The sequence below is a fragment of the Vanacampus margaritifer genome, chromosome 16 (assembly GCF_051991255.1).
Source record: "Vanacampus margaritifer isolate UIUO_Vmar chromosome 16, RoL_Vmar_1.0, whole genome shotgun sequence".
Lineage (NCBI taxonomy): Eukaryota > Metazoa > Chordata > Actinopteri > Syngnathiformes > Syngnathidae > Vanacampus > Vanacampus margaritifer.
Genome location: NC_135447.1, coordinates 6,548,811 through 6,573,940, shown reverse-complemented (window position 1 = coordinate 6,573,940; position 25,130 = coordinate 6,548,811). Strand labels below are relative to the sequence as shown.

General features: G+C 39.4%; 1 protein-coding gene across 2 annotated transcripts; it reads left to right on the top strand.

Moving 5' to 3' along the window:
- The first annotated feature begins 336 nt into the window (after window positions 1–336).
- LOC144036206 (protocadherin alpha-C2-like) lies at window positions 337–24,573 on the top strand. Of its 2 annotated transcripts, none has more exons than XM_077546659.1 (4): window positions 337–3,160; window positions 7,095–7,153; window positions 13,821–13,921; window positions 20,338–20,485. In XM_077546659.1, the coding sequence occupies exons 1-3, from the start codon at window positions 611–613 to the stop codon at window positions 13,918–13,920; spliced, it is 2,709 nt and encodes a 902-aa protein (XP_077402785.1). In that variant the 5' UTR covers window positions 337–610; the 3' UTR covers window position 13,921; window positions 20,338–20,485. The 2 variants fall into 2 exon arrangements, with proteins under 2 accessions (XP_077402785.1, XP_077402784.1); XM_077546658.1 differs by having other exon boundaries at window positions 338–3,160; window positions 13,821–13,906; window positions 20,338–24,573.
- Window positions 24,574–25,130: the final 557 nt, after the last annotated feature.

The following is a 25,130-nucleotide window of genomic DNA, read 5'->3' as shown; positions in this document are numbered from 1 at the left end:
CCGACATCGCATTGGGTCTTTGGGAGGAGAGAGATGGGTGGTGATGGGGGGGACCGGAGTCTGAGTGCGCGCAAGGGTGGGATGAAGCACTAGAAAAGTGAAGCCATCTGTATTCATTACACTGTTTTCCGGTTTAGGATTTCAAAATAAAACCAAATAAGGGTATTCCACACTGGAAATACACGTTGATGTGACAAAGATTAGATTAACTCTCTCAATTCAAAACGCAATTTAGTAGGTTTGATTGAGCGGCACCTGAGCATACTTGTGCGTCTTCCACAAACAGTGTTGTCGTTTTATTTTGAAAGAATACTCGGGGACATTGTGGCTGCTTTGACAGATCTCACAGCTCCAGTGGCGAGGAAACACACCCGTCAGCAGCGCGCATTGGAGACGAGGGAAAAAAAAGAAAGCGCATCGCGGACAAAGGAAATATGGGTGAGCTGGAGAGGATTTGCCACCGCCGGGTCCAACAATGGATGAGCGACGTCTGTTTCATTCAGCCGGAGACCATTTAGCCCACCTTAATGAGGTGCTGGGACGCATGGTACTGCAAGCTAAAAAGGCGGAAGGCTGCGTTTAATCCGTCTGCGGATCCTATGAGTTTGCAATGGCTGTTGCGGGGATACGCAACCGGCTAGGGAGCAATGTGCCTTTTTATTATTTTGTGATATTCTCCTTATTTTGTGGCCTTTCGTTTGGACAGTTGCGCTATTCTGTAACGGAAGAACTCGAAAATGGGGCACTGGTCGGTGATCTGGCGCATGACTTGGGGCTGGATATTCGAAAGCTGGCCAGCCGAAAAATCAAGGTAACCTCCAGCAGCAGCAGTAGACGCTACGTGATTGTCAACCCTAAAAATGGCAAATTGCTTGTTAATGAAAGGATCGACAGGGAGGCGCTGTGTGATTTATCCAGCAGCTGCCTCATCAATCTGGAGGTCCTGGTGGAAAATCCAACCGAGGTGCACCATATTGTGGTGGAAATAGTGGATGTCAATGATAATGCACCACAGTTCCCTCGGGATGAGTATCAAGTTGAGATCACAGAATCGGCATTACCGGGGTCTCGGTATCCAATTGAAAATGCCCAGGACCCGGACATCGGCTCCAATTCTGTTCGTATATATCAGCTGAGCACAAATGACCATTTTGCGCTGGTGTCCAACAAACCCTCTTTAAATACTAAGCACATCGAGCTTGTGCTCAAGAAGCCTCTTGATAGGGAGCAAACGCCTTACCACCAGTTAATTCTAAGTGCTGTTGATGGCGGGACACCTGAGAAAACAGGCACGGCTATCATCAATGTGCGAGTCCTGGATTCAAATGACAACGTTCCCATGTTCGACAATTCCGTGTACAAGGTGAAACTGTTGGAGAATTCGCCCAAAAACACCCTGGTCATCAAACTGAATGCTACTGATTTGGATGAGGGCACGAACGGGGAAGTATATTACTCTTTTAGCAGCTACACCCCTGAGAGAGTGAGACAGATGTTCAGCATGGACACCAACACGGGCGAAATAAGAGTAAGCAGCAATGTTGACTACGAAGAGACCAACTCTTACGAGATGTACATCCAAGCGATGGACAAAGGCCCCGGGGCAGTGGCGGCTCACTGCAAGGTGGTGGTAGAAGTGGTGGACGTGAACGACAACGTCCCTCAGATTGTGCTGTCATCCCTGTCGAGCCCCGTGAGGGAGGACGCCCGCGCCGACACGGTGGTGGCCCTCATTAGCGTCACCGATCGCGACTCCGGCACCAACAAGCAGGTGACTTTAGAGATCCCAGCAGGCCTTCCTTTCAAGATCAAATCCTTCCGAAACTACTACACCCTGGTTACCTCAGCGTTCTTGGACCGCGAGACCACCGATGCCTACAATGTCACTCTGAGTGCCACCGACGGAGGAAACCCCCCTCTTTCCTCTCAGAAGACCATCCAGGTAGACGTGGCGGACGTCAACGACAACCCGCCGCGATTTGAGCAGACGTCGTATACGGTCTACGTGACCGAGAACAACGGCCCCGGGGCCTCGTTGTGTACGGTGAAAGCTCAAGACGCGGACATCAAGGAAAACGCACGCATCACCTACACGGTGCTCAACGACAATAACCACGGCATCCCCGTCACGTCGTATGTGTCTGTGAAGGCCGATACTGGGGAGGCTTATGCCCTGCGAGCCTTCGACTATGAGTCACTTAGAGAGTTTCACTTCCAGGTCAAAGCCCAAGATGGGGGCATCCCTCCGCTTAGTCGCGTCGCCACCGTCTACATCTACGTAATGGATCAGAATGACCACGCACCGCTCATCGTCAACCCTCCGGGTAACGGCACGCGCTCCTTGGAGACGGTTCAAAAGAACGCAGATCCTGGTGCTTTGGTGACCAAAGTGGTGGCGTATGACGCAGATGCCGGTCCGAACGCCTGGCTGGTGTATGTACTGGAGACGGCTACGGACCTGGACTTGTTCAAGGTGCACGAACACACGGGTGAGATCAGGACCACTCGTAGGATCCTGGAGGACAACTCCACCTCGTTTGCGCTAACGGTCTTGGTGAAAGACCACGGGCAGCCTGCGCTCTCCTCCACCGCCACCATCAATGTGGCCGTCATGGAGGTGCCCCCCAAGGTTGTCCCGGACCCCAAGAGGATCATCAGACCCCACAGTACGCTGCTTTTCTCAAACGTCACCCTCTACTTGATTGTCGCTTTGAGCGCCACCACTTTTGTTTTCCTGGTCACCGTGGTGGTTCTGGCCATTGTCCGCTGCCATGCCTATTGCACGCAACCCGGCTCCTGCTCCCCTTGCTGCGGGTCACAGAAACCCCCTCCGGATGGCGGGAACAGTAGTGTGAGTGCCGGTGGAGGCGGGGCCGTTGGTGGAGCCGCGGGGCAACCTAATAACAATGTGGTACTCCGGAGGGACCTAAAAGTTGAGCCTCACTACATTGAAGTGCGTGGGAACGGCTCGCTAACAAAGACTTACTGCTATAAGACCTGCTTGACGGCCACCTCTGGCAGTGACACCTTCATGTTCTACAACACGGGACGGCCCATCAGCGGCACCTGGGGCAGCGGTGCTGATCGCTTCTTCACAAGTGGAAGCGGATTTGTGCGCAGGTTGAGCATGCCGGATGCCTCACTTCAAATCTGCCCAGAGGTATGTTTTATTTATATTGATTAATGATCGGCTCTTACTTCGGAAGCCTGCATTGGGGGAAATCCAGACACGTCCGCGTCAAAATTTAGCAGTAATAAATTGAATACTAATACATTTATTCGTGGAGGCTGGGGTCAAGTTGTATTTTACAATTTTAAAAAATGTGCAGAAGTTACTTCATGTCAAAGATTAGATAGCTCTTAATATGAAAAGAAAAATGCACTAAGCTGTCACCAACGTCTTACAAATGCAATTGTGCCATCTAGTGGCAGAAAAAGGACCTCAACACAAATCAATATCACACCGATTTTTTTTTTTATAGTACAATACATCTTTTTAATTTTAACTCAATTTTATTATCAAATTACTGTGCAATGACTAAAATATGCAGCCATATTTCTACTAGTTTAACATTTTTTCCACTTTTATGTTAAAAAGAGTATGAAAACTTGAACAGATATAAAATTTGCGATTTTGAGTTAGCTATTGAATTCATGGGATTAATTACGATTAGAAATTTTACTCGCCTGACACCCCTACTATAAATATATACTACAAACCTTGAAGAACGTTAGAGCTGTCAAAACGAATCGATTAATCGACAAGTAATCGATTACCAACTACTGTAATAATCGAGTAATCGTTTAGAGCCATTTTTTTATTTAAAATTATTCAAATCCTCTGATTTTAGTATATCAAAAGTAATTGTTCACTAATTTCTGTAGTCATTCATGAAAGACGACAGATTATCTTATGTGTTTAAGACATTTGCAAGCATCTGTTTTTACTTTGGAAAGTAATGACCGAACCGGTAACATAGTACAACATCCATCCCGCTTTTTTTTAAATCACTATATGAAAAACAAAGTACGAAATAGACACCCAACACTGGTTAATAACCAAAAATGCGTTTGTAATGGGAAATTAAAAGGAATCTGATTAGTTAATTAATCGATTGAATAATCGATAGAGTAATCGATTCTAAAAATATTTGATAGTGATAGCACTAAAATACATACTCAACTTTAGTCCTTATAAAGGTGCAACCGTTTATTACTGGTAAAGCTGCTGGTATTTCATTTTCGATGGCCAATATTACTTTCCCCATTTGAGACCCATTCATATTGTTCCCCTCTGGCATGGAAGCCAACAACTGAATCAGTGCTGGGCGTCGTCGGCTTTGGTTCAGTTCGCCGCTTATACCGTGCAGTCTCTCAGCCGAGCCCAGCTCAGCACTCACACTGCATTATCGTCAGTCCTGATGCTTTTCTACATCCCTGTGTGATTTCTGATGATTCAGAGATTTGTGTCTCCATTTGAGGTTGTCATCACATCCACTCTCAGAGCGGGTCATGACGTCTTTACCTCTTTGCTCTTGATATCTGACCAAGCGGGCTTGAACTAAGCGTGCATGTGTGTGTCTGAATGAGATGAAGATTTTACAGTTGGATTGGTGCAGTTGATTGAGTCAGTAAAAGTTACTACAAGGCGAGTTGTCAAGCAAAGTTAACGTCAGGCCTTCGGGTTGGGCTAATTTGCACTAAGGATGTAAAATGTAATTTAAAAACTAATGATGATTACAACAGGCACATTCTGAAGTTCTGTGTCCACTGAAAAATTGCATTATGATGATTTAAAACTCCTGTAGTCTTTTATACAGTTTGTTGTATGTTGTATGAAAATGACATGGTTACATCTAATCATAGCTCAGCTGTTTTCTGGGCTTGGTCATGTGACATTCGCAAGCTAACCCTGAGCAATTGTGATGTCATATTCAGTCGACAGCAAATGGCAAAATGGCCGCCCTGAGATGGATAAAAAACAGTGGATTTTACTGGATAATTAATATTCCACAAATACAATTTTAATCAGAATACTGTGTTTAGACTAGTGGGTCAATTGGAAAATATTGTACAGAAAATGTTTGGGTTGACCCGTTAATTGTAAAACTGACTCAAACATAGAGTTAACTTCCCTCCATGTTTTACTGTTAGATCGAATACAATAAGAAGAAATTCACTTGACTTGCTAATTTTAATTAACACACATTAAAATTTTAATTTTAATTTTTTATTGGATTTTCCTAATTATACTTGAATTCCAAGAAGAAATACATCCCCCCGTAAAATGATTATATTAAAGGGGGGAAAAAATCCTGACAATAATACAGTGAACAAAGCCTTCTGTATGCTCTAGCATAAAAAAACATATAAATATGTCTTTGGGACACTGGTAATATTTAAAATAGAACGTATTTATACGTTTTTGTTAGCAAATGAGGTTAATGAGATGTTATAAATGGATGTATCATGAACATCTGTATATAAACATCTTACATTTTGGAAAGTTATGGAGATTTAGGTTTTTAATCTTTCGGATCTCTATAAATTTCCATTTGCTTCCCACTGAGTCAAGCAAAGCAAAGGAAATTTGATTAACCTCCAGCCTCTGTTGCTCAGCCCTGCAAATTAGATTTAGGCAAAGAGGCTGTGTCTATGGGCACAGAAATACTCCCCTATGAATTGTAGCGATAGAACATTATGGCTCATTTTTATCTGACACACTTGCTACTGCCTGAGCAGTTGTATCGCTAAACAAGGTGTTCTTGAGGTCCAATGTTGCAATCCGGGAAGAGTTGACCCATGACAAGCTTAACTCATTTACTGCCATTGACGGCTATAGACGTAAAAAAAAAAATCCACTTTTGCTAACAAGAGTATGAAAACCTAGAAAAAAAAATATTGTAAATTTAGAAAAAATATAAAATTTGTGATTAATCGTTAGTTAACTCTTTGACTGCCAGACGTTTTCAGAAAAGGGATGCTGTGGGTGCCAGCCGATTTAAGCATTTTTGACTGATCTTTCAAGGTCCACAGAAAATTATGTGTTTGGACTATGGAAACACACATACTACCAAATGAAAGATTGGACTCTCATCTTTCATCAGAAAAAAAAGTTTGTTTCTACCTTATTCCGTTTTTCAGTAATCAACAATAGAAAATGGTTAGTTTCACCTCTGTTTTGAAAAAAAAACGTCTTTTAACGTCTTTGGCACTCATCCATAGGGTTTTACTAAACGTTATTTAACATTTTTGGCAGTCAAAGAGTTAACTAGTGAAGTCATGTGATTCATTACAATTAAAAAATAGAATTGCCTGACGGGCCTAATTAAAAATATATATATTAAAATAAGGGGTGTTTAATCGTAATTAATCGCATGATAATTTTATATGTTATTAATGTACAATTAAAAAAAAAAGGTTTTCATAAAAAAATAAAATGAAATGGAAAAATTGTTAAACTAATAAAAATAGTTCACATGAATTTTTGACGTCTATAGTCGTCAATGGCAGTGAATGAGTTAATAGTGGCATACAGTCATGAATGTGTACAATTCCTCACACACTTGTATCACATCACACCCCGCCGAAGCCCTCTCTTCAGATCAGAGGCAAAGGGTGTGGTTACCGTAGCACTGATGTCGCTTGCTTATTAGTTTTATGGGTAATAATTTACCGCAAGTCTGCCGGGAACATTGCATACTCGCAAAAAAAATGGCACGAGCAGAGCAAGCCTGTCTCTCATTTATAGCACTTTGGAGTGAAAAAACAAAAGCTCCAAAAGGCAATCATTAACCTTATTTAGCACATGCGCGTGCGTTAGCGTCTGTGCTCTCGTGGATATCAATATATAAGCCCATGTGTGCGTGCGTGCGTGTCTTTATGTGTGTGCTCCGATCACATCCAGAGCAGGGATGTATCATTATTAATTGATGAGGCTGTAGCCTGGCCTGGCTCTGCACTGTATGAGATTGAACTAAACTCTCTTTGGTGTTTTCTCTCTCTCTCTCTCTCTCTCTCTCTACCCATGTCTCTCGATGGCCTCTCTCTATCTCCCGCTCATCTGCTTTCCCGCTCACCTCTTGCACGCTCAGCCAAAAGCCCCGAACGCTGACTGGCGATATTCTGCGTCTTTGAGGGCCGGGATGCAGAGGTAAGTAACAGTTTTGCAACTTGGAGTCCGTCACCTTATATAAGAAGGAGATTTACATTCCTTTTTTGTTCCATAATACCTCTCAATAAAAAAGATCTAATGTGAATAGATTGTTTACACGTGTATGTTATCTCCCTATCCAAAATAACAACAAAATTATTGTTGAAGAAAATAATATTTTTCTTCACGTGTTCGTTTTCTTTCGGGTGGTAGTGAGAATGTTGATTATCTGAATACAGGCTGGAGATCGGTGAACAGTTCCTTCGAAGGGTTTATTTTTTTACTGAATATTCCGGACACAAGCAAGTTTACAAACAAATGGCTGCATTCTTCTCATAAGTGTGTCGATTACAGACACTTACAACCTTCTTATACTATCTTGAAGGGGCGGTACCACAACGCCCCCCTCCAAACAGCCCACCTGGAGTTCACCGGACATAAGATGAGACTTGAAGAGGAATCTAGAAATTTGTCCTCTTTGCGTGTTCCAAAAATGAAGATAGATTTAATGTAAGAAAAATACACCTTTGCAAAAATGATTTTTAATCAATCAGAGATCTCTGGACAGATAACAGCCTCTATCATCACTTAAACATCGTGGGATTCAGAGCGTCAAATGTGTCTCTTCCGGGTGGCGGACGGCTTTTATTGTTTAAGGACCTCCTCTCTTTTATTTGTAGACAAAACATATCTCTGAGTACTTTTCCAGAGCAGATGGCGTAAACAAGGTCAGATTTGGGTGTGTGTTCGGGACTGAATATGTTATATAGTTGAAGGTTCTATTTTTCCCCATAACAAAATCTCACAAACAAGTTGAACCAAATTTACGGTGGCCGTGACTGATGAAGAAAGTAAAGAGTGTGTGTGTGTGTTATTTCAAAGCAAATTTTGTTTTCAAGACCGAAATGTGCGTGTACAAAATAAAACAAGGAATTTTGTACCAGCCTAAGGTCAGACCATACGAGATCAACATCATCTGCTCTGCTCAGGACACAAAACATTTCGACAAGGTTAATATGAAGAATTAAAATGTTCATAATGTGTAACAATAGTTGATATATGAAATTAGGTATTAAAAATGTTATAATATCTTTCAGACTTTAAACACATCATTGATTACAGACACTTGGCAGAAATTGCGACATCACTCACAAAGACACATCCACACATAAAAGTTCTACTGAGGAAATAAATAAATTAAAACAGTTATGACTAAATCTGGGCAGAAGACCCTCTTCAGTATCTATTTTGACTCAAAACGCCTCCAACTCCTTTAAGGCATCACTCATCAGCGAATGCAGTGAATCTTGTCTGCATTGTAACACTATATAGGCCATTTACATTCTGAGCGTCACATCCCCCAGTTCCAGTCTTTAAGCAGGAAGCATGAAGGACAAATGAGTTATGACCTTTTCGCAGATTAGCTGATGTACGCACACATCAGTGTCTGCACGTACAACTGCCCTGCACGCTCTGTGTTTTATTTATACACGTTTTTTTTTTTCCTGGAGGTGTGAAGTTGTTAACACAGACAACGTAGGACGTTTTGGACTACAGTTATACTTAGTGCTACACTGTATGGACGGAATAATGTTACACAACACCCAATTGCAAAATGTGAATAATTGCAATTTCCAGTGGTTCCACTAGTACCACTTAAAAAATACTTTTGATTTGCCTCACTTGTGTGTTCACCCATGTTTTTTTGTTTTTTTTTTGTCCTCTTAAGGCAGTGGTCCTCAACCCTGATCCTCAGGGACCGGTATCCAGCCTGTTTTCCATGTCTCCCACAGCCAACACAGGTGGAGATTGTTATCAGCCTTCTCCAGAGATTGCTGATTAGCTGATGATATGAATCACCCGTGTTGGCTGTGGGAGGCATGGAAAACAGGCTGGATACCGGTCCCTGAGGACCAGGGTTGGGGAACTCTGCTCTAAGGATCTTTCCAGTTTCCTCTTTTTTTTTTTTGTTGCTAACTGGGGATTGATAACATGTGATAATGTTAGAAAATCTCCTATAGTCATGGCCAAATTAACTTTCACTGGTGTTAAAAAAAAATAGGAAAAAAAGACAGTGTTCAAGGGGGTTGGGGAGGGGGTCAAGGTATAAATAGTTAATCAACAAAGTACTCCCGGAAAAAATAAAAATAAAGTGACAGCAAATTGCAAATAAACAAAACCCTCACTACAATATGACACATGACAAAACAAGGGAAACGTGATTTGCACCAACAATAAGCCAACAGACTAACAGAAACCAGGGAACATAAATGTACACAAACTAATTATTGGGACACTTCACCTAAAGGGAGTAAAAAGTGAAGTCTTGAACAACACAGTTTTTTTTTATTTTAATTTAAAAAGCTCCAGGTCAGTGAAATGTCTTAATTCAAGCAGAGATTCAAGGATGTTAAAATAAAAACACTTGAAGTACCACTGGTGTGAGAAAATCAATTGCTGTGGGTCTACATAGAACACTGATAACCTCTGTTTATTTAGAGTATTTGGAAAAAGACATTCTAATTATTCACTCTGAAAACAGCCCCGAACTGGGTCAATGTTATGATTGATGTTTTGTTTGCACCTGTACTCGTCATCCTGTTCCCTTGTGTCAGCCAATCATCTCCCCCAGCCACTTGTGTCTTGTCCAGGTGTCTCTCGTTGCCTCGTCAGTTGGCTTGTATTTAGTTCCCCGGTTTCGTTCAGTCTTGGTGGGATCATTGTCGCTGTCACCACTCGGGTGTTTTGTTGTTTCTTTGATTTTTTTTGGTCTTTTCATAACTTTGTTGGTTTTGTTTATTTAGAGTTTTACGCAGTTCCTCTGTTAGTGTTTTTTGTTAACTAAATCGTTTTCAGTATTACATGCATCACTGCATTTGGGTCCTCCAACCCCACCGTGACCGGGACCAATCAAACTTTTTCAGTAATTCATTGAACCCAAAAAATTGGTTAACAAAAATGAAACATAAACAAACCCCCCAAAATGGCGTCTTTTGGAGAAAAAAAACTCCCCAAAATGTGTCTGCTTTGTTTTAAACAACTCAAAATCACCCAAAAAAATTGGTTATGTGGATTATTCTTTTTCTTATAAATGTTTGTGTTAGATAAAAAACCCTAAAAGTTGGGTTGGTTCCTTTTCGAGTCAACTCGGTTATTTTTGACCCAACTGTTTATAGAGTGGACACCCATAAAAGTTCTGGGTCAAAAATTATACTGACCTGCTAAGTTCAATCAATTTTGGGTCAATTTTACCCAACGTTGGATTGTTTGGTACAAAACAACACATTTTTTAGATTGTTTTGGACCACCGCTTCCCGACCCCCAATTTTTTTTGTACAAAAATATTGGGTTGTTTTGTACAATCCCCCCCCCCCAAATGGTAGTTTTGTACTAAACATGCCACAAAATTTGGTTGTTTTATGGGTTATTCATTTGACCAAACTTACTGGGTTAATAAATAAACAACCGAAAAAATGGTGTCCAACCCATTTCTGTTATTTTTTACCCAATTAGTGTTTTTAGAGTGTACAAACCTAAAACTTTGGGGTCCAAAATTATACTGACCCACTTGGGTTAATTTTACCCAATTTTGTATTATTTTGTACAAAACGACCCAATTTTTAGGTTGTCTTGTACACACAAATTGAGTTGTTTTGTACAATAAAAAAAGGTTGTTTTGTGTTAAACAACCCACAAATTTGGGTTGTTTTGTGGGTTATTCATTTGACCAACCTTATTGGGTTAAATCAACAACTCAAAAAGTTGGATTCATTTTTTGACCCAATTTTGGTTATTTTTGACCCAACTGTTTTTAGAGTGTTCGGAAGGATTTGTGAGGTCAGATATCACCGATGTTTCATCTGAGAATGGCTAAAGTATTTAATTGAGTTGAGATCGGGGCTCTCAGATTCATCCAAGCCAAAATTCCAGCTACCTTCACTTTACTACTAACAGAACAGAATTTAAATTCTGGGAGAATTAAGGAGCATAGTCCAAGTCGAGATTGATGAAATAATGGATAAAATGTGATTGTCAATACTCACCGTTGGCTACAACATTATTTTTATTTTATTATTTATTTTTAAATAATGTTCTTAGTTTTGCTTTTGAACTGCAACAAATGGCAACACGAGATTAATTAAATACAAGTCGACAAAAACATTGGGTAGGGCGCAGCATCATCAAAATATTTTAATTAGGCGCTCTTATTTCGAAATATTTTCAACAAACATGTTTCCAAGACTGTTGTTATGAGTTTATATAAGGACTGAATTTAGAACAGGACATTGTTCATCTTTGTCTGAGTAATGAAGGAATTTTCATGGAAGCATGGAACTCATTAGCATTGAACCAAAGCATTTCGAATACAAATCAAGTTGTTTTCATCCGCGTCTGGCCCTCGAATTTCGTAATAATCAGGCTACAAAAATCTAGGTAATCAAATGCTGCGCTAGGACAACTGGAACTTCAGACTAGTGAGTTGTACTGAATTTTCATAATTTCATGCTCACGATGCCGACTGCTCTTTTGCACACTCTTCGACTCCATCCAAGTTTACTTTAATTGGAAATTAGTGTTAATTTCTATGGTGTGGAAGCATCCTAATGTGCATCATGTCACCAGTGACTGCAACATGATGTGGATTAACAGAAACCATCACTGCAATTTGCCGCCGCCGTCTCGAAAATGTCACAGCCTGTAATGTTCACGGACAGAGGAGACGCTCTCATTAACACTTAACCCCAACACAGGCGTACTGTAATCTTCTACTCTTTACACATTTTGCATGTAGCACTAAATGCACTGACCCACATTCCTGGAATAATCAGTAGGGGGGGGGGGGGGGGGAGACACCAGTTTTGTTGGTGCCATACCCTGACACAGTAAAGCAGCATTTTAGCAAGTAAAAGTGTGAACGTAGCCATTTTGTATTCATGCCTGCATCCATCTCCAACATAAGTGTTGCACTTAAAAGATACTGGATTTACTGCATTGCAGATGACCCTGAAACAGAAGGTCTTTTTTTTGTCTGATAACTTTACCAACTGTGTCGATGTGCAAGGGAATGTTGTGTTTTGACCCCTTTTGTCACAGTAAACTCACTCTACAAGTTTGAACTATTTTTAAAGATCAACACAAAACATTTCACTGGAAGAACCATAATCACAAACTGCTGCATTATAATCATGCTGCATCCTTTAAATTCAACATGACATTTACAGCCAATAAAACAACTGAAATGTATTTGCTAATGTAGCAGGAATTTTGCTGTTTGAAATCCAATATGCTAAAGCAACGGAACACACAAATGACTTGCCCAAAGCTGGACTGTCATGAGTAAATGATCCTTGTATCGGAGCAGTTTGCACGTGTAGTAACATATAAAGGCATTTGGCCTTTTCAGTTGTCACACCATGGTCATCAGGAATGATAATTATGGCAGCATAAGTGCCTTGAAACATGCACGTTACAAAACATCAGTGTTTGTGTTTTATGAAATATTGTAATGTAATTCTGTAATTCTGTTCCTGGGTAGCTTGCGCTAATTAATTTTTCATTTAATTTTTTTATTTATTTTTTTACATAATGAGAAGAGTATTTTATTTTTACAGACAAGACATAATAATATATTGCACATCCACTGGACGCTTCATGGGGATACCTGCACTATTAATACGATGCAACAATTCATTTAAGGAATTTATAACAAGTTGTTTTCAGTGACGCTATTTTTTACTAGAATTGGATTATTGCGCATTATTGTGGCTCGCTATGTTGCAAAATTGGGTCACTGTATTGGAAACAGTGTTACACAACACCCAATTGCAAAACGGGAATAATTGCAATTTTCCAGTGGTTCTTTAATTTTTTACATAAAGTACCACTTAAAAAATACTTTTGGTTTGCCTCACTTGTGTGTTCACCCATGTTTTTTTTTTGTTTTTTTTTTGTCGTCTAAGGATCTTTCCAATTTCTTCTTTTTTTTTTTGTTGCTAACTGGGGATTGACAACATGTGATAATGTCAGAAAATCTCCTATAGTCATGGCCAAATTAACTTTCACTGGTGTTAAAAAAAATGAGAAAAAAAGACAGTGTTCAAGGGGGTTGGGGAGGGGGAGGGGGTCAAGGTATAAATAGTTAATCAACAAAGTACCCCTGGGAAAAAAATAAAATAAAGTGACAGCAAATTGCAAATAAACAAAACCCTCACTACAATATGAAACATGACAAAACAAGGGAAACGTGATTTGCACCAACAATAAGCCAACAGACTAACAGAAACCAGGGAACATAAATGTACATAAACGAATTGACGAGACAACGAGGCACATCTTGACAAGACACAAGTGAGTGGAGGGAGCTGATTGGTTTACTAATGTACGACTGTCAACTTTTTTACTGACAGTTTTAACAACAATGGCAAAAAAATGATTGTTTTTTCATTACAAACATTCCCTTTAAATGGTGATGAATAAAAATAACTATTTTTGAATGCAGCTCTATTGTAGTTCAACTCTACTTTTTTTGTCATTCCGAGTGAAAATCAGTTGGTCAAATGTTTACATGTGACGTGTTAACTGCCGTTTCACAATATACAACACCAATATCAAACAAAGATCTTCTATATCCGCATGCCTCTCACTTATAATATGTTTTGCTTTTCAGTTCGGTCCACATGGAGGAGGCCTCTGTGATGCAGGGAGCCCAAGGAATGCTGGTCCAGAACTGGCCCACTGTGTCCAGTGCTGCAGGTGTGAAACAATAAGTTAAGATGGAAACGCATTCAAAAGTGTTCATTGTTACATTTGCATGGAAACCAAATGACTTTCACATCGCTAAAACTGACCTGAAATTGAATAAATATTGGGGCATTTGTTGCGGACGTAATTTTTCAACTAAACACCCAAGGAAGTTAATTGTTGGGTAAGAATTTTTTTTTTTTATCATATTGAAACAAAAGAGCAATTGAGTGCAACCTTTTAACATAATCAATATCATTATGTTTATTTTGTAATACGCTGCTTTTGCTAAGCACGCAAATTACTGGCATTTGTAATTTCATATATTTCCTAATTGTTTAGTACACCATAGAAAATTGCATAAAAATGTTATTGTGCTAAAAAAAAAAATTGCAAACTTGCATTATAATGGATTTCTCTTCCGTGCATTCTGTTTATGGAGATTATATATAGTAGGCCAGTATGTCATATTATTAGTGTGAATGGTGTTGATTATTATCTTCATTATATTACATTTGACAATAAATTGTATTCAGTGGTTAGCTTAGCATCCAAAAACCCGAGGGACTTGTTCTGTTGCATCAATATTTGCAAACCGACACAGATGTTTTTGCTTTTTTTAAAAAAAATTTTTAATCCAAATAGGAAATGATTTGCACTGTGTGGGTGGTAAAGTTGAGCATCTGTGGCAACACAAGCAATGTAAATAATGCTGACCCCAAACATGACCTGTGCTTCATTATTTACACACACTGGCTCAGCGCTAATGACCGAGAAACAGCTTTTGTTGGCTCCAAAGAGGATTTTTAGGCTTTTTTTTTTTTTTCTTGGTACACTGTGATCTGTTTCACTTCTTACTTCGGCCTATTACGCATTGATTTTCTGTCTGACGTTAGGAATTAGAGCATAGACATTTTCAAAGTCACTCAATCTGCCTTGCTTATTAAAGGCATACATATTTATGTGTATTTTTTGATTTGTCATTTTATTTGTTAAATGTATATCTGCCTTAAATGTTATCCATTCAAATACTTAAATATTGCCTTCAAGAAGAGTGCACAGTTTGCGTATCAGGAGTGCTTTGTTGCATGAGGAGACTATTTTGTTAGTGGTGGTTCAGTGCGGAGGCATATTCATGCACCGGCTTGCAGGTTGATCCTTTTTAATATGCATCAAAAGGCAAAGCTTTTTTTTTTTTTTGTATGAAAAGTCTGCAGTGAATTGTTATCGTGATGAATTTGTCCAACATGGTGTGATGAATTTTAATTGCAGCCTCCTTCAGAACTGTGTTTATGTAACTGGCCCAGTGGCCCAAAAGAGGAGACATTTGTCTAATCTCCTGAAGTCAATGACAAAAAAGCTATTATCAGTAATAAGAGACTGCAGTGAGAGAGAAAAAAACAGAGCCCTTAATATGGGAAGTAATTTAGGAGCGGAAGAGCTAAGGAGAGGTACAAAAGAGAGGTGGGGGGGGGGGGGGGTGTTGTGGGGTGCTGATGGGATGGAGAATGAGAAAGGTTAAGAGGATTGGCAAGTTCCTGCAGTAGTGTTGTTGCTAGGGAACACCATGTGACCTGTTGCCTGGCAACACTGTCTAACGGAGATTGCTGCAGCAGCCGCACCCTCCATCAGCGGGGAGTGGGTGAAGGCTGTTCCCATGGCAACCAGCCATACCTCTGAATGGAAGAATTAGAGACCTAAAAAGAGGAGGATGACAAGGGCAGGAGAAAATGAAGAATATACATCTGGCGTGACACCTTATATTATCACAACGGATGCCGTTTGATTTGGACAGAAATGTGTGACGGATTGGGGAGGAAACTAACATCTGATTTTCAAATGTAGGACATCAGGTTACAATACTTTAATCTACCGCTCATCAACATCAGGTGTCATGGCAACCACCTCGAGGACTCATATAGCCCGGCTTAGCTGCAGCGTCTCCTTAATCCATTCCTGATGTACATTTGCTGTGAAATATAGGCACACATGAACGGTGGCAGAATTACAAATACTCGCTTTCTAAGCACACGCACAGCAAGATCTCTTAATCATACCTGTGCCAGCTTTGCATGGATACTGAAAAAGATTTGTTACAGCCACCAATGGAAGCACAGGGGAACGTCTCAAGACGCTTAGACAACATTCACTTGATTAAACTCAGCCACTTGACATTTTGCCTCAGTTGGTCAAGCGTTAGAATATAAATTGCTGCAGCAGACGCATCAGAGGAAAATTGCTGATAGAGCTGCAGAAACAGAAGAATTACTGTGTTGGGTGGTTGCTAGTGTCGCGACACAGCAAAATCAGCGCACTAAAAATAAAGTGTTACGTTTTTAAGATGGAGTTAAAAAACAAGTTGAAATTTAACAGTAGTCAACTATGGTCAGTGTTGATTTTACACTATAAAGTGTGTAGTGTTAAAATATTACAGTACACCACTATATAAAAAAAAATCATACTGTAATTAGAAAACATCAGATTTTTATTTTATTTTTTTAAATATATCTCTTCAAGGGGGGAGCAAGTTATTCCTTAGCCAAAATCAGCAGTATTAATTCAACACCTACAAAGTTAAATTTAATACTTCAAAAGTCTCTATATTGGTCCACACTATATATATATATATATATATATATATATATTTTTTTTTTTTTTTTAATTATTTATTTATTTATTTTTTTTTTACACTGAGATGGAGTTAAAACAACTTTGATGTTAGTTGAAATTGAAGATAGTCAATCCTGGTCAATGTTGATTTTACACAACACTAGTGTGTCGTGTTAAAATATTACACCACCATTAAAAAGTCATACTGTAATTAAAAAAAAACAGCAGACTTTTTTTTTTGTGTGTGAAAAACATTTCTCTTCAAGGGGAGAGCAAATTATTCCCTGGCCTTTGAATAGCAGTTGAAGAAGATCTACAATGTTTTAGTGCCACTTCCGTGGATTAATAGCTGGATTAAAGGCATACCGTCAAATGTCATAATCCTCAAAAACAGAGCAGCATTACAGTTTTACGGGATTTACTCGACTAATGGTGAGATAAAATCATCTAATCTGACACTGATGTATCATTAACAAGATCGTTTACATGGAGTAATTAACTTACTTGCTCTTCTTTTTAGCACATTGTGAAAAAATAAATCCAAATGCTCCATACTGTATTTTTATTTTTTTAAATATAAATTTGATTTATTTTCAAATAATAAATTATTCATGTACTGCACTAAAAACGTACCTAATTATGTAAAAAAAATTCTTGAAAATAATTCTTATTGACTTCTTTTGTCCACATGTCCCTGTCATGAAGTTTTTATAACTGACACTTCCTATTTCATCATAAATATCAGCAAAACATGTTTATGTGAATAGTGATTGGTACAAATTGCTGTCTACTATTGTTGGGATGCTTTTTGTAGCAACGTTTTGACTGGTCAACAATGCCAAGTTGTCTCCTGTTGGCCGCTGGGACGAGTGCATGCACGTAATTGACTTGATGAACTCGTTAAAAATGTGGACCGAGATTTGTACCAGACCATGTGTAAAAGCGTACTTCCCACAGGGAGAGTAGTTGAAACCATTTCAGCATTCCAGTAATGTCATAAATAGCCTACAAAGAAAAATCAAAAAGAATCTTTTGGCAAGGGCCTGTTTGATCTAAATAAAATCCTGCCGGAAAGTAGGTCAGAGCAGAGAGAGAACTGGTGTGGGCCTGAGAGCACCGTGTCTGCAATGCCGCCCCCCCCCCCCCCCCGCCCCCATCTTCCTTACTGCTTTGCTTCTTGCTGTCTACATCTCACTGGATCTCATCAAACATTCCCTTTCCTTTTTCATTTGTGCTTTTGTGACCTTTTGACCTCACTATCTTATTCGTCGCGTATGATCCTTTTCTATTTTGGATATGTGTTTCTGTTAAAGGTCTATCTGATCATCCCAGTCATTTGAACAGACTTCCAAGCAAAAGTGGCGGTCTTGTTTTTATGTAGGGATGGATGCTAATAAAGAAAACAACAGAACTTTACAATAATCAGCAATTACAATAACAACAAGACATCATTATTTGATTTCTTCCAAGGTTCATTTTATCAATCTTGCATACTGAACACAACTGAAATGCAATATTAAAGGCGAAGCTAAACTGAAAACGGCTCTTTACAATAATATATTCTTTGCACCCCAAAGATATCAGTGAAATCAAATGCATATAGGTTTAAAAGGGTGGTATGGAAAAGGTCAGAAGGTGCTGCATTGTGTCTTTGTAGATGTAGAGCAGGGGTGTCAAAGACATTTTAATTTAGGGGCCACTTTTACCCAAATGTGATCTCAAGTGGGCCGGACCAGTTAGTCTAATGAGTTATAAATAACATCCATCCATCCTTTCATCCATCTTCCAAACCTCTTATTCCTGACAATGGTCGCATCAGGTCAAAAACACTTTCAGTTTTTTGTGTGTAATTATACGTACATTCTGAAAATATTCCCATTTATTATCGTATTACAGAATAATCTGAAATGTATTGAAAGAAATGAGCACACAATTTTTGCATCAAATCCTGCGTAACAAGCCATAATTCAGAATGCCATTTAAGTGGTTGTCAGTGTGCTCTCCAGTGGCCAAAATTTGCAACAACAAGTTAATTTTAGTGAAAAACTGCAGTTTGTCTTCTGTCCTTACAGGTCAGATTGGACCTCTTGATGAGCCAATTCTGGCCCGTAGGATATATGTTTTGACACCCCTGATCTAGCAAAAGCCTATGACAGGGTACCTAGAGAGGAACTGTGGTACTGAATGAAGAAGTCTGGAGTGGCAGAGACGTATGTTACAATAGTACAAGACATGTATGAGGGTAGCAGAACAGTGGTACAGTGTGCTGTGAGCGTGACAACGGAGTTTTAGGTGCAAGTGGGAACGCATCAGGGATCAATTATAAGCCCTTACGTCTTTGCAACCGTGATGGCTGTGCTGGCAGATGAGGTTAGACTAAAATCCCCATGGACCATGATGTTCGCAGATGATGTTCGCTGGAGTGAAAGCAAGGAACGGGTTGAGCATTTAGAAAGGTGGAGGCATGTGCTGGAAAGGAGATAAATAAACATTTGCTGAAGTAGGATGGATGGATGATGGGTGGATGTAAGAGGGATGGATGGATATAAGATGGATGGATAAAAGATGGATGAATGAAAGATGGATGGTGGATGCAGGATGGATGAAGGAAAGATGGATGATGGATACAAGATGGCTGGATGGATGGATGATGGATGAATGAAAAATGTAGGATGGATGTAGGATGGATGGATGAAAGATGCAGGATGGATGAATGAAAGATAGAGGATGGATGCAAGATTGCTGGCTGGATGGATGCAAGATGGATGATGGCTGCAAGATGGATGGATGGATGCAAGATAGATGGATGGATGTAAGAGGGATGGATGGAAATAAGATGGATGGATGAATGAAAGATGTATGATGGGTGTAGGATGGATGGATGAAAGATGCAGGAAGGATGATGGATGCAAGATGGATGATGGCTGCAAGATGGATGGATGGATGGATGTAAGAGGGATGGATGTATACAAGGTGGATGGATGAAAGATGGATTAATGAAAGATGTATGGTGGATGCAGGATGGATGAAGGAAAGATGGATGATGGATGCAAGATGGATGGATGGATGATGGATGAATGAAAAATGTATGATGGATGTAGGATGGATGGATGAAAGATGGATGAATGAAAGATGCAGGATGGATGGATGAAAGATGGAGGATGGATGCAAGATGGCTGGCTGGATGGATGCAAGATGGATGATGGCTGCAAGATGGATGGATGGATGCAAGATAGATGGATGGATGGAAATAAGATGGATGGATGAAAGATGGATGAATGAAAGATGTATGATGGATGTAGGATGGATGGATGAAAGATGCAGGATGGATGATGGATGCAAGATGGCTGGCTGGATGGATGCAAGATGGATGATGGCTGCAAGATGGATGGATGGATGCAAGATGGATGGATGTAAGAGGGATGGATGTATACAAGGTGGATGAATGAAAGATGGATCAATGAAAGATGGATGGTGGATGCAGGATGGATGAAGGAAAGATGGATGATGAATGCAAGATGGATGGATGGATGAATGAAAAATGTATGATGGATGTAGGATGGATGGATGCGAGATGGAAGGATGTCGGAAGAGGAATGGATTGATGCAAGATGAATGGAAGATGAATGGATGGATGGGAGATGGGTGGATGGATAAAATTGATTAGTCATTGCTACTATTAAACACCAGGTAGGGGTTGGTCGCCATTTTAATAAAAGAGATTCCTGCAAACCATCCAACCATTTTTGGGGAGTAAAATCACTCCATACCATAACATGCAATGAAATTGCAAATACAGCTGATTTCACATCTTGTATTTGTTCTTTTTATAGATGGAGAGGGTGGCGGAGAGCTCTCCCCTCCAGTAGGCGCCGGTGTCGACAGCAACAGCTGGCACTTCCGATACGGAGCCGGACAAAGCTACTGCCCGCCGCAGGGCCTGAAGCCTGGCGAGATTCCTCCCGAAGCCTTCATCATCCCCGGATCCCCAGCCATCATTTCTATCCGTCATGACGCCGGCCCTGTCGACGATAAAGGGGACTTCATAAGCTTCGGCAAGAAGGAGGACGCCAAGAAGAAGAAGAAGAAGAAGAAGGATAAGAAAGAAAAGAAGGGTAAAGGAAAGGATGATGGAGATGATTAAAGAGGGGCGAATTGAAGCTATTCAGATGCCATCATGATTACAGGGCCAGAAGAAAAAAAAAAGCCAAATCAATATCAATGAGGGAGTCTCTTTGCAGCATATGCATTACATTACATACTATATTTACATTGTAGAGTCTGGCTCTCTGCACAAAGCAAACCTGCTCAACAAATGCTCCTCTCTTCCATGGCTCATTTGGCCTTCAACTTTGACCCCGTAGTAGTTAATTCTATTCAAATGTGCTTTCAAAAGGCGTTTTATGGGGTAGGTATAGCTTGTAAATTTCATCACCACCCCCAAGTTTGTATAATGAAAACCAAAATGCCATAAATAAATAAAAACGTGATTTGTATCCGACTATTATCAGCAAAGGATGCCGAACCTCACCTTCTTCATACCGTCTCACCTAAATAGGTACAAAGTGAAAGCCAAACTGAAAAATGTGATTTTTTTTTTTTCTTCTTCTTCGGGATTACAGTGAATAGGCATCGTAGAGATTCAGCAAATGTGAACTTTTCTATACAAAAAAAAAAAAAAAGTCATGAAAACCTTGAAAATAAATAATTGATTTGCAGACAGTGAGATTATTACCGTAGGAGAATAAGTTATATGAGGGAAGCAGGACATCAACAAAGAAATACATACAGCAATCTGTCAGTATAACAGCACATTGTCAAGGTTAAGGGCTGACACTTGGTTGCACCAACTGTATCAAATTTGTCCCAGGTTAAAGTCGCAACTTGTTTGGAACTTACTACGTTGAATTGTACTATTGTATATTTACTAAGAGTCATTATAAGGCCTGTTTTACTATTACAATGTTAACGTCAAACAACGAAGGATAAAACTGTATTATAGTCCCCCCCCCCCCCCTCTTAATCCATCCTCTACAAACCCAACCCTGATGACCATAGGCCTAAACCATTGTGCATTTAAAATTAGATATTCATCATACATTCTTATAAATTCACATTCATTCTGTGAGTCAACTTTTCATTCGTGCCATTGGCTCTACCAGAACAGCGGTGATGTCCACTGTTGCCATGACAGAGGAGTTTACAGTAAAGTGCAGGTGGGCATGCATCAGGGATCACCTCTGAGCCCCTTGTAATTTGCTTGAGTGATGGCTGGGCTGGATTCTCCACGGATCATGATGTTTTCTGCAGTGAAAGCAGTTTTCACATTACAAGTAAACTTAAAAATTTACCTAATTTTAACTTAAATATTAAAGTTAAAATTAACTTAAAAATAACCAATTAGGAAACTAGAATCAGTTTTCTGCATGGTCAAAGTCACTGTAAGGACATTTGATTATGGGTTTATCAATGGTCTGTTTTTGCCTAACAAAGGATTGGGGATGGGCAAGTACCGATACCAGTTGAAGGTGGCCGATACCAGTACCGTCTGCCCTCTTGGGGCAGTTTTACAATCAGGAACTTGAAATTAGAAACTAGAGAAATAGAAATTTGAAATTAATTTAATAAAATTTTGGGGGAAAATACTATACTGGGATTTATAGGTCTTTCTGTAAAATTATCTGTCATTTTTTGGGTGGGAATTTTATGTACAAGTGGTATCAGTATCTGGTATCGGTATCTGTGACTACTCAAAAGTTGAGTATCAGTATCGCATTGGTCTAAAAAAAAAAAAAAGCCGAAAAAAAGTGGTATTGAACATCCCTACAAAGGATAAAACCATATTACAAGTTTTCTAGTTTATTTTTCCCCCTCGATCCACTCTGTACGAATCTCAATTCTGATGACCTTTGGCCTAAACCATTATTTAAAAATTCATGTTCACTATCAAAGTTAACTAAGTTTGTTCCATTGGCTGTTTAAATCACACAATTTGGTAATGAGGGTACATTTATTTACCCATATTACCCATACCATGTATAGCCATTTAAAAAACCCTTTTAAATTAAGATTACTTTGGGAAAACAAAATATTTGTTGATGCCAAAATAATTCAATAGAAGATGTGCGCCAGGATGTTCATTCTGTATGAATTCTGAAATGGAAATTTGAAATTCTGAATGGAACTGAATAAGACCTTTGGGTTGGAAACATTCAAAATGACCGCTCGTCATTTTCGAAATACCGGTACAGTATTATGTACATTCAAAATCACGTACTTTAATTTTGGTGAGTGCAATCAATTATGTGACTCGGTATCATTTGCACCGGCTTTCGTGTTGGCTTAACTATTTTGTTGTTGCCTCTTGTACTCTCGTGACGCAGTGTAACATAAGTGCAGCTGATGCAACCGCCACCTGACCTTTGCCTCTTTTCATGGAATACAGCACAACCTTAAAGGGATACGTAGTCTTAGTCCAGTTGACATCAGAAACGCACATTATTATTATAAACACCGACTCCCCAGCATAAACAGTTTTTTCTACTCAGTGCTGCATATACAAAAACATAGAATATGCGCCCTATACTTGAAGTGTGAGGGTCAACGGCATCCCTAATGATGAGAGTATCTTCTAAGGCGATAAAGCAGGAACGTTGCTTGTTCAAGCTTGATCCCTCTTCTTCTGTCTTTGAATGTTAAGTAGATGTTCTTCGAGCTCATCAACATCGCTTCGACTGTTCCAGTGCTTGTAGGACGTGCTTGCCCGCTGCTTGTTTCCCCTCCCCTTCGCCCGTCTACCCCACAATCGACATAACATCTGTAAACTCATCCCCCCCCCCCCCCCTTAAATGGACTGTGCAGTCGTGTCATGTTGTTGCATATTCATAAACGGAGGACACTTTGCTACCTAATGTCGAACATTCGCATCGTTCCCTCACCATGTCATCAGAGGAAGTTGTGTTGAATACTTGTGTAGAATCCATTGCAATGTGTTACTAGAACATGGGAAAAGTTGGAAGATATTTACCATTAGCGGCAACAAGAGTTTTACATTTGCTTAATTACTGCAAATAAGCAGTAGTTTTATATGAGCTGTTTTGCTAGTGTATAAAAAATGTATAAAAAAGATTCACTTTATTTTGCCCTTACTTGAGGAAGCTAGCATGGGAGGAAAATGTGGAGTTTGAGCTGAAGGCAATGCAACTGGAAGTGTTTCATCTCCGCTAGCGTTACTTTTCTGGAACCTTCCTATTTCCAGTCATAGCTGCTAGGCGCTGCTATCATGCTCAAAACCAACCATGCTCACGTTTCCTTGCCCCCCGCCCGTCCGTCAGGTGTACGTCCGTGCTGTCAGATCACCAAGTGTTTGCATGTTATAAGCAAAGGAAACAGATATTATTTAAAAAAAAACAATAAAAAAAATGAAAAAAAATATATAACTATACCTTTTTTTCACTGGAAAATGTGTATTGGAAACCACAAAGCTGAATACACGTCCATGCACACACAACACAATACAAACAGTACTGCAATTTGTGTCAAAACCTAAAAGTATCACCTTTTTTTTTTTAATCCTATAAAAAAAATTAGCATTGGATCGTCTATATACAGTATTCATGATGCTATTGTGTTATGCTTTGAAATACCTTTTTTTTTGCATATGGTTTTCATTGGTAAGAAATTTGACCCATAAACTTGTGATAACCTTTGAAATGATCAAACAAACACTGTTGTGAACTCATGTACACACCCTCCATAACTATTCCTTGCTTAATGATGACAAAAAGGTTAAAAAAAAAAAGAGGACCAAAAAAAAATCTAAAAAAGATAAAATGTCCAAAAAAAAGTTGATGTATTCTCTGCTCGTGTATAGTGAATATTTGTCAGTCACTGGATGTGACAGTGGTCGGCACATGCGAGTCGACTGTGACAGTGCAGATCTGTTCATAAACTTATTTTGTACACCTGCTTATTGTTAAGGTGATAATAGTGGTTCTATTGAGTTCATCAACCTGGTAATGTGTTTTGTTAATAAGTCACAAATAAAGTTTTTTCTTAAATATCTCAAACTCTGTTTTGACTTGAGTTTTGATTCCGTCTTCTGTCCAGTTTGTTGTTTGGGGTGAATCTCAGATTGGATTAGCCCACATGAAATGACAGCCCCACAACACCTCCTGCATTTGAGGTGCATTTTCTTTTGTTTAACGCTAATACTTATATATATATAACACTAATACTTTTTGTATCTGAGGTTACAGTGGCAATGACAGATATGTTAGTATCGCATGAAAAAAAAAGTTTGCTCTGCATGTACCCCCATAATGTTCTACATTTTATCAAAGTTTTTATTCATATTTATACAGGTTTAATTCCTAAAAGGTATATGTAATATCATTGTAACATTATGCACACCTTGAAAATTAAAAATGTGCTTTAAAATAGGATTGTACATAAAGCTCCTCTATTCATTTCAACATAGCTCCTTTGAGATATTACAAGGGGGGGTGCCCCAAAAAAAACTTTGGGCCTGAGCTCTAAAACAGCTAATAGGTGAGTTTTCCAAGGGGGGATGGGGGGGGATAGGTGAATATGTGAAATAGTGTCTCATAATCCTAAATATATTTTA